The 15,921-nt window shown below is 35.4% G+C and overlaps 1 protein-coding gene across 5 annotated transcripts in view; it reads right to left on the minus strand.

The window, feature by feature from the left end:
- Positions 1 to 618: 618 nt before the first annotated feature.
- The window catches only part of CHM (CHM Rab escort protein), a 75,158-nt gene continuing 59,855 nt past the window's right edge, over positions 619 to 15,921 (minus strand). For 3 of the 5 annotated variants that reach the window (XM_082323113.1, XM_082323112.1, XM_082323110.1), the window contains 3 exons: positions 14,458 to 14,550; positions 10,808 to 10,974; positions 3,600 to 5,695 (listed from right to left, as the gene is read on the minus strand). In XM_082323113.1, coding sequence (XP_082179239.1) covers positions 5,489 to 5,695; positions 10,808 to 10,974; positions 14,458 to 14,550 — 467 coding nt within the window. In that variant the 3' untranslated portion in view covers positions 3,600 to 5,488. Of the gene's footprint in view, positions 680 to 2,631; positions 2,730 to 3,599; positions 5,696 to 10,807; positions 10,975 to 14,457; positions 14,551 to 15,921 lie in introns of those variants that run through there. The other 2 variants (XR_014229318.1, XM_082323111.1) reach the window with 2 other exon arrangements.

Below are 15,921 nucleotides of genomic sequence, written 5' to 3' on the forward strand. Positions count from 1 at the left end.
GTATACAAGTAGTGTAAAATATATTGTCTGTTAGAATTGTGACAGGAAGAGTATTTTCTATTAAAGTCTCCTCTGATCAGAACTCCCATGCAGTCAACAACTGCACCTTCCTGATACTTCACTGTCAACTTTCTAAATCTCAAATGTCATTGAGATTTACAACATTCCTGCCTGGCTCCCCATCCAGATTTTGAAGAACCAGTCACTCTTATGAACAGGAACTGGCAGCCTGTAAATAAACATAATGGTGGAATTGCTAATAAGCTCTATTTCCACCAGAAGAAATTTTTTTGCTAGATATGAGGCTGACAACATGTATTCCACACGGCTGACCATTTCGTACTACTTACCTCTACGGCTGAAAGTATCCTTCTATGGTAACTTTTTATCACATTAAAAAAGTTATTCTTGAAATCATACACACCTAAGTAAAGATTTCCATCTGATTCTTGAACCAACCTTACTATTGAAGTGGGCTGCAATAAATGAACATTTTATATCAGTGTCGCAGACTTCCAGTATTACAACTACTTCTACATCTTACCAAAGATACCTTGCATTACTACTTACCCAAGGAATGCAAGCAACTGCCCTGCCACCACAACTCTCCCACACATTTCTGACAGTTTTGGTAATAGCAGGTAATTCTAACTTTTGGACATTCTATAGTGGTTGATTTCTGCAAAAGTTTAAATGATAAACTTTTATGAGTTAATAATTCTGCCAAAATATATATACACACACACACACGAAGCAATTAATACTATCTGAAAAAAAATTCTGTTAAGAATTGTATACACACCCACAAAAATCAAATAAGTTTCATGATGTGATCTTAGTAACTTGCTCCGTTAATTGGAAAATTAGCGACTGCATTAATTGCACTCACAGAATCCTAAGGAAAAATAAAGAAGGGCATGAACAGCAGATAACCCACCAGAATCTGCAGAGCATTTTGATAATTAATGGGTGAAGAGAACGTTCATTACAGCAGAAACGCTAGGAGGGATCTCTGGAGCAGTTTAGGGTAGTTCCGACACCAGAATTTTTACTGTTTAAGGGGATGACTTGGAACTTCTCTTTTCCTTAGGGGAGAGTTTTTTGTTTTTCAAGGGAGCTGCTTTATGGTTACCACTGAATGAAATCTAATTCCCATAGCAGGCAAAGTGATAGAAACTATCATAAGGAAAGAATTAGTAGATATGAACAAGCATAATATTGGGGAAGAGTTAACAAGGCTTTCACAGAGAAAAGCTGTGTCTCACAAATTTACAACAGTTTTTGAGGAGTCTAATTTGATGGATAGGGAATATCCAGATTATAGTCACGCTAGCCTTCCCTGAAACGTCTGACAAGATCCCTCTTAAAAACCACCAAACGTAACCATCAGAGGTAAAAGGAAGCTACTATTGATTGACAGCTAGCAGAAAAGTAGGAATCATTCAAACCTGTGCTGCTGAATAATTTCATAAATTATGTTAAGAAAAGGGGTGATAAAATTTGCTACTGATATAAAATTGTCAGATAAGTAAAAAACTAAAATGTACTGCAGAGGATTATATGGAAGATCTACAGTAGTAACTGAGCAACAAAATACACAATAAAGACTGGATAAACGTATCCACAGGTAAACAGAAAAATAATACTCTTATTTCTACTGCAAAGTCCTTAGTGCATGTGCTGCTCCAGTTATATGTTATTCCATTCTTGGTTAATTGTTGTTGCCTCGTTCCAAAAAGCACATATATTTTTCCCCAGAGCCCATAAACCGTTAGAAACTGTACAGAAATCTCACATTGCAGAAGAGGAAATAAAAGCGCAAGACGCAGTTGATCTCGGAGCATGAAGGTTATGACAAACAGCCCCCATCCTATCCTCCCCCTCCCACTACAGCAATCCTGCTTTAGCTATTTCCATCTGTTTGTCTGTCTCTCCTTTCTTTCCACCACTCAAGGAAAGTGGGTAGTTCACATGTTTTCCCACTCCCAGACTGGAAAAATGTTGAGGAAATGGATTTTATCCTTTCAACACAGGAGATTATGGATTGTAAGTGACCCAGTTGCTTATTGTGTGAAAACAGTAGTTTAATACTTCTGACTTGTCATTAATCAGTACATTACTAGCAAATTGTTCTTGAAATTAAGCTGTTGCAACTCACGTTGCTGATGTGAAAAGATCTGGAGAGGAGAGGGGCCTAAAATAGAGTGAGAGCCAAAGCAAAAGGAGCATGCAACCTCCCGAGTACAGAAAGTGAAATTGATACTAGCTGCATAAAAAGAATTGTTAGAGGAACTCTGACAAGATTCAGAAGTGTGTGGAAAGTATAAAATACAATATAAAAGATAAAACCCCTGAAAGTTCCCCAAGTCCTCTTCAGAGGATGTCAGTGAAACGGCACAAAGCACGTGCTCCATCACATTTCCACAGGGGAGCTGACAGTGCCTGGACGTTTCTGAATCAGCAAGTCTAACATGAAGATATTTTTTTCAGGGGTCAATTTTCCCATTGATGCAAGGAGGATTTACACATGCAAGTCCCATTAACATTAATAGGAGTTACCTACATAAATCCCCCTGCAATGATAGGAGAAAAGACCCCATAGTCTGCAAGGATCTAAGTTCTAATGATTACCTGTCAAATGGCCCTAAGCATCATCATCACCAGAAAGAGCAGACGTAGCAGCTTCATGGCTGAAAATACTTCCAAAGGAACAGTAACTAATTGCAGTCCTACAGATAAGGCAATACAACAGCAGAAGGGAAAATGGCATAAAATTGACTGTTAGAATATTAAGGGTTAATCCAATTAACCAAGTTAAAAAGAAAGTACTCATTAAAACAGGAATTCAAACATATCAAAGCAGTCCTTAGGAAAAAAAAAAGGTGTGAATATTGTATGAGCTCCAAGGTGCTTGAAGGATAATACAGCTACTTGTTTAAAAATTCAATTAACCTTATCTTTCTTTACCTTGATTTATTAATAATCCTACAGATAAATTGCCAGTTTTTAAAAAGTCATGTTATCTTTTGAATACATCCTGTATGACAAGCCTTAAAAACGACTTCAAATAAGCCTTAACCCTCACTTTGTACGCTTAAATCATTTAAAACAAGAACAAAATGCAGTTCAGTGCATGATTTCTGTAAAATACAGAGATCAACAGTCTTATCTACTGCTATTGCAAGCGAGCTATTGGGTACTCAAGTACCATAGGAAAAACATTTTATGTTTCCATTCACCATACCAACGAGACATGAAAACAGTTTTTAAGCGATCAATGTAGTGTAAAGTCATAGCCTACAACTTGCAGATTATTCCATCCTACCTAAACTCAAATTTGCAGTATTTCCAAACTTTGCTTCACATGGACACGAAGCACTAAGATGCTACTTTATATAAACTTGCTAATTTATATAAACATACTGTCACACACATAAGCTTCAATCTTATTACAGATGTCAACATGATGAAAGTAGACAACAGAATTATCAGGAAATCTCAGCTAACAAATTAACTGCTTTTCTTGCGTAATTGAAAGAAAACACAGAAAAATGCACTTGCAAGCAAACCTTTAATTTTCATCAAACAATTTCCTTGTAAACACAGACAATGAAAAATTCAACTATGATCCCTATTATTGAAAGACAAACAGGAGCTAGGTCCTCCACTTAGTTCTTTTACAGATCTGTGGATGTTAAATACAATTACCATACACTCATGCTTTCCAGTACGCATAAGAATTATGCTAAATGAAGAGGCAGTCTGCTTATTACTATATATAAATAACTGCTCAGTCACAAGCATCCAAAGATAACTGTTGTTTTAACATGGGAAACATTTCAACCACATACTTTTCTGAGGACTTTGGGATTATACACACAATGTAACTATCCAATAAACAAGGAATGTAAACACTAACAAACCAACCAGTTTTTGAAATGCAAATTGGACAATGTATTATGATGCAAGACAAAGTGAAGTTAACCGTATAGTTATGCTGTAAAAAAAATAAATAGATTAACCTTTATGGCATGAAGCCATTTTAAAGGCAGGCATGTGCACTGCGGAATTGTACAAAAGCCTGGATGTGTCAAGTTCAGGCAGCGCTGAATATTCATTATTCAATGGCATGTTTTATTTACGTACAGTATTTAAGCACTGCTAGAACTATATCTAAGTTCACATAGAAGTTTAAACCCCGACTCATCAAAATTCACTGATCTCTATATTTAGATATACTACTGATCTATTGGGTATACATTTTAAGGTAAATCTTTAAGTAAATGCTAAATATTTTTTGTCATCTGAATATCTAATTTCAAGCATTGTTCAGAAGAAGTGCAAGTTTATCATGGTCATTTACAACAGCTTTCTCATTTGTAATTTTTCATACAAACTAGGCTTATAAATACTTCAATAAACTTTATTGTATAAACGCTTTATGATTTATCATTACAAAACGCATAATTTACAGCTATCGCACTGATTTTAATCCTATTAGCCAGAATCAATACTAACCTTTGGAATTATCAGTTGAACCTTCTCCCCACAACAAAAAACCTCAATTAATGATCATCTAAACTTCTCAGACACCATACTTCAAAAAAAAATTAACTACTGGCTTATTAAAGGCCCAAACACTGGAACAAATCCAGGGAAACTAACAAGTACGCTCTATTTGTGATTTTAAATTTTGTTGGGAAAACTAGCATTAAGTTTAAATTGTGCTATTTTCCTGACTACAGTAAATTAAGTCACTAATGAAAATGTGTGATCTATTAGATCTCATTAAAAAGTTTTTGAATGTAAAATAGTTTCATGTGAGGAACGTCTATTGGATTGTATTTGTTTCTAAATTATGGCATCAATTTCAAAACCATACAAGAAATTTTTCATTATACAAATTAAACATCATATTACATATTACTATTACATATTCTAAAGTCACTCCAGAATTGTCAATATTGTTGCCTTTAAGTTCCATTCATAAAACCACTTTGAAGGACAGACTGTGAAGCTCACCTTCAACTGTTTAATTAGCACAGATCCAATGATTTTTAGTAGAACTGCGATACGTTGTATCAGAACATCGTCTTCTGACTGATAAGCAAACTTGCACATTTTTTTTCTTTTGATTAGTTTCGACTTGTTGCCTGTTTAAAAGATGGAGGATTCCTTCCAAGGTGTAAAACAAAACCAAATTCTCTCAACAAATCATGAATCCTATTTCAGCATTTTACATTCAAATGCTTTGTTCTATGTTTTTTGTTTAGCTACAAACACCCCTGGATCTGGTGAACCTATGAGTATTTAGAAACGTCTCAGCTATCAATGAAACTATTTGACAAAGACAGATTATTTGAGCTAAGGAAAGTAAGGCAATCGCAAATAATACGGCTATGATTTTTTAAACCTCTTTTTCTTACCCTTCCTCCCTTACATTTTAGTTTGGGTCAACTTCCTCTTCTACTAAGAGAACAGAGCTCATTCATTCCTCATTTTCTTCTTTCTTAACAGCACTACTATCTCCGCTACTGCTTTCCGCAGTTGAGGGCTCAGGCTTTGTATCTGGTGCATTACTGAACCCAGACTCTTCCGGCGCAATCTCGTCTTCATCATAAATAATATCTTCTGGATTTGGCGGAGCTGGGCAAAATTCCTCTGCAGGAAACATTTCTTGGAAAATAGTCTCAGCCTATTCAGAAAAGAAAGCATAAAATAAACTTCACCTTGAAATGTAATACCTTGCAGCAATATTTTACAGATATTTAACATTACCCTCTGTTCTTTTAAATCAATAGCGATTCAATACTTTGACAGTATTGTAAACACATGGGAAACCCATTCCTTCTTGCAGTCCTCAAAAAAGAGAAAGCAATCTATCCTTTTACATTGTTCTAGGAAAGACATGGCATAGGGCTTTTTAAAATATGCTGGTCATTCTATATTGTATTGAGAACAATTAAGCTGATTTTTTGCAAGCAAAATGATCTTTTCCACTATAAAAATATCCCTAGCTGCAGTCAAATGCAAAGCATGGGAAAGGTCTTGCCGCTTTCCAGAGAGAAGAATCCATTCCACATGACAAGCAAAGCCAGGAATATGGTTAATATGTACGATCTACATCATACCTATAAGGGATTCCTTCTTAAATTTAAAAAACACAAAAAAAATTTCCATTTCTGTTTTTCTGAACAGGTCATAGATAGCTCAACTGAGAACTATTCTCATCTAATGGACTATTATCATTGAAAACGTATGCATATATACAATACATTCATAATTTATTCAAAAACATGTCTATAATTTCAATGTATTATGTGCGTATACCTATGTGCACAAATTGTGCCTTTCTGAAAAGAACTGTATAAGCAACTTTTATTTAGATAAAAAGACAGTTGCTCTTAAGATATAGCTCTAGGATTTAATTTACAATGCCGCTTACTCTTCATGCTATCAAGGTTTAGAAATTAAGTACACACAAAAGTCAAGTTTTTTGACCACTGCGATGAAAGACGTTAAAAAGAAATGCGTTCTTGATAACATCAGGGTAGTTATTACAACATACAGAATACAACTACAAAATCTGGGAAAAAAAGAACCAAAATAATACGATCTTAGAATTTTTGAGAATGAGACATTTTATAAAAACGAAGGAGGCCAAAAATCCTTTAAAAAACCCCACAAGAATGCAAGGAGCTTTGTTAACTAGTGCTAAATAGTTTTATATGCTCTTGTGCAAATAACCTATCTGTAAGCTTATCTTAAAAAAGCTAAAGACACGCAGGAATTTATTACTGAATCAACATGCGCTTCACATTTCCATAAAGGTTTTCTTTTCCAAGTCCTTAAGCTTCTAAGGCAAATGGAGACACTGATGTAGATCACAGTTATGTTTTGGGTTTCTAAAAAGGCAAAAGGAATATTGCCTCTCGATTTTGTCTGTTTAGTAAACTACGCCCTAAAGACGACCTGTGATGAAAGCTCCCACATAGGCAAGAATGCATTTAAACTTTATATTCATACTGCTCCCAGACACTGCACTGAAAAAGCTGACAGTAGGGTCAGTTAGTGCCAACTGCAAAGGCTGATTACATGATGCGGATTCCTGGACAAGAGGGAATTGTTTTCAGATTAATACATCATTGAGCACGTACCAAACAGCTTTCTGTGATAAACTTCACTGCCCACCAGCAGTGGATTTGTATCACCAGCACGTGGATGTAGGACTCCATTATTAACTGCTTAAATGACCCTGTCTACTCTCAGTTCAATTCAATTTTTCATTCTGCTTCCTAAATTTCACTCTTCCATACCCATTTGAAACTGTTTAAAACTATTTATATTAGTATATGAAAAAATATACCAAAAAATTCTGTTCTCTACTTCAAAACATGATTTTGTAATTTGAAAACCTTGCCTAGTAAGTAGGGTGCAAGGGAGTACAAATACCCTACAAGAAGTTCACAAAACTAAGTTTCTGAAGGTAAGAGAAAGACTTTTTATTGCAAGTCTGCACTTGCCCTTGAAACTCCAAAAATATACTTAAACTATTATTATATTTAATAAAGTATTGAAGAAAGGTGTCATATTTTACACTAAATATATGACAAACTAGAGCAGACAAACATTTCCTACGCAGTTCTCAACAATTATTCAGTCTCCAATTAGTCAGCGAATATCCACTCCAAAAATGGTCAAATAATCATGAGGTTGAACATGGACAGAAATTCTCAGTATGTTATGTAGGACATCATGACATTGATTATAATTGAACAATTTAATGGTATAGAGTGCTTTCAGGTCTACCAATTTTTTAAGTTAACCTTATGCAGCTGAAGTCATGCAGAATAACCAGTAACAACTTAACAGCTCCTTCATTATAACACTTTGATACTTATTGTAACTAATTAAGTTAGTGAATAGTTCCTTCAATATTTAGCACTTAAGTGTACCAGCTTTCAAGTGTGTATGTTTGAATTGAGCATTAAGACATAAGGACGTAAAGCACTTGCATAGATACTCTAATTTAAGAGCTGTGTGAAGTTGAATAAAACTATGTTTTGTTACTGTTCTACTGTATCCCAGCTATGCACCTTGATGGCACGTAGACAAGCTGTATGGGCTTTCATAGCAACTATTACAGAGAACACTACCAAACTAACAGTAGTTTGAAATACAGCACACGAATAACTCTGAAATCCTTCCAGATATAGAAAAAAAGGTAAACAGGTTAAAGATTTTGCTTTACATGATCCATATGTACAGAATTTGAAGGAATCATAAATGGCAGTTTACATTTTATTTAGCCTATCCTCAAGGCCAGTGAATGCAGACATCAAAATTAATTCAATATTATACTAGGAATTTAATACTAAATTAAAATAAAAGGAGAATGAAGTAATTTGTATACTGAGCTGTAGACGGGTAATTGTCTGTAAAAGCTGCGGTGTCTTGCCTTCTAAATAATGTATCATCAAAACAATCAAACGGCATGACACAGAAGTTAGTATTACTAATGGTAATGAAAACATAAATCATGGGAAGTATCATTAAAACAGTAAACACAGAAAACCACACACAGTGGGTTTCTGTTTGATTTTTAAAGTGTTCTGATGCATGAGTTTGTAAATATTTCATGTTTGGAGACTTCCATCCCATTGCCAGGATGAGGAACGTGATCTGGGGGTAGAAGGCACACCCACTTACATGTACTTCCCTCCTCCGCTTGCCTAGAAGGGAGCTGCACGCTAGAGGGGAAGGGTGTATTCTAACCGCGAGTGCTGCTTTATCTTCAGCCTTTTCTTCACTTTGTTCTCACATACACTCCTCACTTTTATTTTCCCTTATGACTTTTAATTATAAACATGTTTACACTAAAATATTTTTCACTCTACCTAGTGACCGTTTGTTTCAAAATTTAAAACAGGTTCCAAAAAAAATGTAGCTTCTGTCTACTTTTTCTGAAAGGCAGTGTTTTAGGCTCTTGATTGTTTTTCCTCCAATATCTGCTTGTTTAACATCTATCTCACTGATGGTTACCACATTTAACACAAAGGCTAACTACAGCACCTAGAATATTTCAACACAGCTTGATCTATCATACCATTACTCATTGGTAAGAAAAAGAACTCTTAAGGTAGGACAAAGCTGAATGCTAGAAAAGGTGGCTATCGGAATTAGAAATAGGCTGTTTTTTAAGTGTATTTAAACAGCTTTTAACTTGCACTCTTTCAAATAACAGTTAAATGTCATTTAGAAAAGAACCCATTTACAAGGTAAAACTGCAACCATAATAATTGTCTTGCATTATTTTTTGTCTTTACAGTTCTTTATCCTCTTGGGAGGCAAATTATTGCCTTGTAAAGCAAAATGAAGGGTACTATTAGCCCTTAATTATACTGTTCTGACCCTACAGTTCAGGCTATGTCAGCTTTTCCACTTTAAAATCTTATTTTTAAGAGGTTTATGATTTAGTCATAAAAAATCCTGCAACTAGTTAAAAGATGGCATGCACGTTCTCTGAACATGGCCATTAAAAAAAAACAGCTTTAAAAATGACTAGTGCCAGTTAATCCTACAAGGATGTAAAAGTGTTCTCACATTAGCTCAGAAAGCACCCTGACACCACCGTGACTGCTGTGGGAGATCTGCCTAAGAATTTATACCTTCCTTACCAAGGTGGGTCTCTGCAAGGGAGAGCAAAGGAGAAGCATTCCTGTAGTTGTCTTTGGTTGAACAAGTCATAATCTACCTATTTGCATGATCTTGTTGTCTTCTGCTCAACAGTAGTGGGGAAGGCACAGTGAGAGGTATCATATGAAGCTCTTTGTGAATTTCTACATACCTGCCCTGCAAGATCCGGTGCCCCTGCATATTCTGCCTACTGCCAACACAGAAGGTGGCTATTTCACGATCTCTCCATCTACCTAGTTTTGTTTAGGGAGCTTTCACTCTTCACCTCCAATTTCAAAGCACTGGTAGTTTGTCTTAAATTGAGTACTGGTATGGTATGCTGACTACTAGGCAAGCTGCAAGTGGTTCTCAGTTCAGGATTCTTGTTAGCAGGAACTAGATATGTAGACACCCAAATACTGAGAACTAAAAATCAGAACTGAGTGTGATTTGGTGCCAAATATTATCTCAAGGTCACGAATACAATGACATTACCCTCAATTCCTTCAGAGACACAATTACACTGTAATTTTGTAATACAGTGATACTAAGGCAAAGAGAAGGTAAACTGAGACAGACAGCTTAATGTATCAGATTAGTAATTATGCGGGGTTTTTCTCCCAATAGGTTTTAGGTTTGTGACTGTCCTGCAGGTATTAAAAGTACTTTGATGATCCTTCCAACTTGAACTGCAGATAGGCTTTTCTGACCTTTGATTTGTACTGCTTCTCTACTACTGTACCTCCTCTTCAACCTTACAGGCGAAAGACTGTATATTTTGGGAAGTTATCACCTATATTTCTGAATTATTTGAGTTTTTCCTTTCCACAGTATTAGAGCAAGTAAGGTACTGCTGACTTCTACGTTCCTTTTACCTGTTCAGATTACCTATCTGCTACTCCTAATGTTACTATATCAACTGACCTTTTCTCAAGTTTCCTCCATTTTCAATCCCACTGACATTCACTTTGCTCATTAAGTAAGATTTTTTGTATGTCTAGCTGTGAAGTTTTGTCACTGTATTAGTACTAATTACCTAGCGTAAAGCAGAAGAACCCAGAACAAAAGCAGACTGTATTGCTCAGGTCCTTAAAATTAAAGTTATGCAACCAAAAAAATTGATCTGCCCAACCTGTTTGACAGCACAGTCATTTCCTAAAGCAGAGTCTGGTCCGGAACAGACATAAACATTTGAGGGTAAGCCATCATATGAATTTTTGTCAACTCCTGAAGAATCTCTCATGTTGAAGTAGACTGCCCAGAGGACTCTAGGTTTTTCCTGTTCTTCATTTTCAGTCTCTAAAAAGGAAAAAAAATTTTTCCAGTCATCAATGTTCACACGTAATAAGGGAAATCTGTAATCTAGCATACTAAAAGTCAATTTATTAACATGGAATTACTGTAATAAAGTAATTTTTTTTTCTTTAAAAAGCCAAATAGTTTCACTTTCCATTTTTTTCTGAGGTACTCTTTCATCATACTTTTCTTTCCCTTTACAACCATAGGTATGTAAACTCTACTTATTCTGTACACATTTAGCCACATACGAACCAATTATCACCTAAAAGCATACTACCAAGAAGCTTGGTCTAAATTTAACGCCTTTCCACTTCATGTTATCTAGTTTACTCTGGATAAACTCCATGAGCATATGACGGTCTGAACAAGTGCTCCACGGGCTGTGCCAACTTGAAGCTATTGCATTCCATATGCAAAGATATTTTTGATGGATACTTCCCCCCCCCCATTTAGTAGTTTATCTTTGTATGGGAACTCTTCGCATAAGATGCCTTTGTCTGCTTAAGACTGAACGCCTTGAAGCCAATCTAAGGAGCCTAACTAATGCTCATGGTTTAAATAAAAGAAATTTTAAAGAAAAACCCACAAAGAATACCTCCCCACCAAATTACCTGCAGATAAAGAATTACCAAGACCCAGAAATACTCTATCTGAGACATGTGATATGCAGTATGTAGAATCTCTGAACTGTGGAAATACTGCATGTAGAATCTCTAAACTGTGGAAATACTGCTAAATGACAAAAAAATGATTAATTTATATTTATCTACACTTACTGAGGACTTGTACTGTGCTACAATACTCATTATGAATACAAAATCATCATAAACTACATCTTTCTTGTTCATCATCTGTACCTTCTTGTACATTCATATAAGCCCTCTGCACACAGGCAGAAAAACCTCTGGGAAGATGAAGGTCACTTTTTAACAGTGCAGAATGCAATGGAGGAATACACAACATAGATTCTTAGCTTAATAGATACTATTTGTTTGGCATATTTGCTGTCCCCTTCTTGGTATTTTACCTCCTCTAAAATAAATGAAGCTTGCAAAAGACCTTGCGAGATTTACTTCTTTCCAAGGAAGAAACTTCTAGATAACAACAGCATTCAAAACAGTATTTTGAAGCAGCTGAATTAGAAAAAAAGAGATAAATCTATGCTATTCCTTCAGTGTCTTTTTATAACTGTCAAATATTTTAAAAAAAATAGGTGCTAACCATACTGAACAGTTTGAAATATAAATTAAATTCATCAGCCTGTGAAAGTCTGAGCCTTAATACAGGGCAAGATGCTCTTTAATATATTTAAAAGTTCACATTGCTCATAAAAGTTACTTCTTCCTCATTTAGGCAGGAAAATGAATGGAGTCCTCTTCTCCAGGTGACTTTGCCTCTTTGACCTGCCATGGCCCAGTGCTCACTTTATCTGGTGATTCATTTTCAATAACTCCAACAGTATTTGTTCTGACATTTTAATTAAAATACGACCACTACCTCATCCTGATGATAAAAAGGCCTATGTGTCAGTGAAAACTAGCTTTTCAGTGCCTCAGTGCACCTGAGGACCCCTATGATCACAGAGTTTCTACAGAAGAATTCCAGTCAGGTTCTAAACAATATATCATTTCAAAACTGGATCACTTTAAACATTAAGATTAATGCTAACCCCCCAAATGATTAGAAGACACTAAACTGCAAGCTAATCTTTTCTTCACCAATTGAGTCTTTGAAACACATGGCACTGTCTTGAAAATTTAAGATATATGTTAAAAATTAAAAGTTGGAAATTAGCAGGCTTTACATTAACAAATATCAACATCAAAAATGTTTGCAGCTCTCCCATCTAATAGTTTTCTATTTACAAACCCTAGTTGTATTCTACGTATTTGTTTTGTAAAGGCTCCTGTACTACAAACCTAGTAAAAAATTTACATCTTTGGGACATCAAAGATGCCTTTCCTGTAAGCAAAAAAGAAAGAAAATGCGTATTATTCAATACTTTACTTCCTATTAAAAGCACTTTGTTGTATAACAAAAACAGTGAGATATTTGCTTTTTTATTAAAACGTAGAGGGAAAAAAAGTAAAAATGGAAAAGAACACAGAAAAACAAACTTCTGAAAAGCTGAACTCAACCCTTCATGAAACACTCTCCTTGGTTATGGAGCCCTGGGAGAAAAGACTGGCCACATAAAAGACTGCATTTATTTTTTTTAACAGGAGAAAGTTCTACCTGAATTCATGTTATGCTAATGAAGCATAACAGCAAATATTATAAGCAAATCAATTATAAATATTATAAAATACTTCCACATCTTACTAACTTGCATATATATTAACATAAACACTCCAATTGACAGCTAAGTATTGTTTTCTTATAGAAGAACTATGATTTACTGTATTTAAGTATGAGCACGCTATATTTAAAAATGCTTTGCCAGGGTTAGAACACAGCAACATTCTGTATGTGCACACTACCTATTCTATGAGCATCTACCAAAAATATGATTAAATTCAAGATCTCAGGATTAAATTTCAAAGACTTCTGTGGAACTAGCTCAAAGCATCTCAGGGACAATTTCTTTCTAGGCAACAACTGCTTTGTCAACAGCTACTTTCCTCTGGGACTGTGAAATTGGCCATCTCAAGGTCAAAGTTCATGAACGTAGCTGGTGAGCTTTCCTTGAATTTGGGGCCAAATAGTTCATTATTGGAAATTACTGAAAATCTATCTTCCTGATTACACGGCAGTGTGGAACAACTTTATGCTTCCACTGCTTAAAGCAGAATCCAGAGAATTTCAACTAAAACCAGCAAACAAGGAAGTACCTGAAGACAACAAAAGGATGTGCAACAGTCTTAGAATAAGAGAAGGTAAAAGAAAACTAAAAAGCTTATAGCACCGAGCACATCTGGCAGCCGGAGGAAAAAAGCAGATCACTGACTTTTGGGTTTTTGATAACTTTTGTTAGGGATACCCAAGTGAGAGAAATCAGTAAAAATTGGATAGTTTAAAAAAAAAAAAAAAAAAAAAAAACAAAAAAAAACCACCACAAAAAAACCCCAAAAAAACAAAACAAAAAACAACCAAACAAAACCAAAAACCAAAACAGATTCACAACTATTTCATTTCACTACTGCACCTTTGAAAGACATGCTGAGAAGCAAATATGTTTCCATGAAAAAGAAAGTGTGAAAAATTAAAAAGGTCCTAGACACTTATTGCCATGGTCCTTGTATACTGAAGTTAAACCACAGCTGAAGAAGACTTGGAACATTAGCTTATGAAATACAAAAAACCTGACATCTGTCTAATCAATCTCACTCTCAAAATAGATTCCTTTACTTTGAGATGCTGGTATCTAACTAGCAGCTCACCATATGTTGATTGATGACAGATTCAGTAACAGATACTTTAGTTACAAGGGTAAATTATATTTTTGCAAAATATTCTCTTAATACTTCTTTTATTTATTTTTACCTTTTTCTGTATTTAGATTGAATAACTTCTGTACAACGGGCTCTAAATCTTCCCTAGCAGTTTTAGTTGATGGACAGGTTAAGTGGACTAAATCTGTTAAAAGAGAACACAAACTAATTACTATCACCAATACACAGATATATAAATATCATTTACAATTTTTAAAAGGCAGAGCAGGTTTTTAGAAGTCACTACTCTTCATATAAATCACTTCCTTTAACCCAGAGAAATACTGTGTTATGGAAATACAGTGTATATACACCACACAGAGAAATTTTCTTAATACATCTCATAATTATCTCTCTCTTCCATGTATGTCAGTAAGATGGCAGTATAATTTACCATGAGCAGTGCAGACAGAGTGTCATTCTGTGAAAGCTGTCTATTGCTACCAGTAAAAGCAGCAGCAAGAATCTGGATAACACATTGTATTTGCCATTAACGACCTCCAGAAACCCCAAGAACATTCTTATCAGTGTTGACAGTCCAGTAGTTCAACAACATACTAACCCACAAATATCACTCTTTTCATTAATGCTCTCCTTTAAGAGCTAAATTGGGACTGAGGGGGAATTTGGAAATTTGTGGCTACTCACAGTTCAAGGCTGGCTGTACGGGAGTAAGTAGGAAGCTATCTTTCTCCACTGAAGCAAAAAATAGAAAAGCAAGACTTCCATTTCTTTTATTGTACTAAACAGCAAATAAGAGGTGAAGCGAATAGATGCACGTTTTAAGTTACAGCTCCAGGGGGCCGGCAGTTAACTGTTTCTCCCCAGCCACATGGAGAATGAAGAACACTGGGAACGCTGTCATGTTTTGACAAACTAGGGAGAATTTGAAGATAAGCGCTGCTGAATATCAGAGAACTGTTCTGCGATATAAGTTACGACATATGCAATCCCTTGGGACAACATAACAAAAAAGCTCTATAACGTTTTATTCATCCACCTTGTTATAGGATGGGAGAAACAACAGTGTTGTGTTTGGGTAAGGATGAAGTTGGGTGACGTGGGCCAGTAAGGATTGCTGATAATTTGCAAAACTGATTTCAAATACTTGATTTCAAGAGGTGCTCTGTACACATCAGAAACAAATCGCAGAGTACGGCAAACCCATGTTGGAAAAAGATGACATGAAAAAAGATTTTGGACCACAAGAACACATTTGTGGAACGGAATAATTAATCGAAATTCACCTTACAGCATGGGCAAATCAATGTCACTAAATCAGATTTTGTATTTGTGGAAATTCACAGTTTTGCTTGAACAATGCAGGTTTGATGTTTAGATTTCTTGCTAATGTACACGTTTTCAGGAAAATAAAGTTGCTAAACAGATTCCTCATGGAGCACACTATTCCTTTATTTGTTCTGTTTTGCAAACTAGTGAACTTGCTGACTTCTTAGAAAAGGCAATCACCTGATGCAGCTCTTGACCTCTTTTCTGTTCCGTTGGTCTCTGGTCA

This window comes from Platalea leucorodia, assembly GCF_965183815.1.
Source record: "Platalea leucorodia genome assembly, chromosome: 10".
In the NCBI taxonomy this organism is placed as follows: domain Eukaryota; kingdom Metazoa; phylum Chordata; class Aves; order Pelecaniformes; family Threskiornithidae; genus Platalea; species Platalea leucorodia.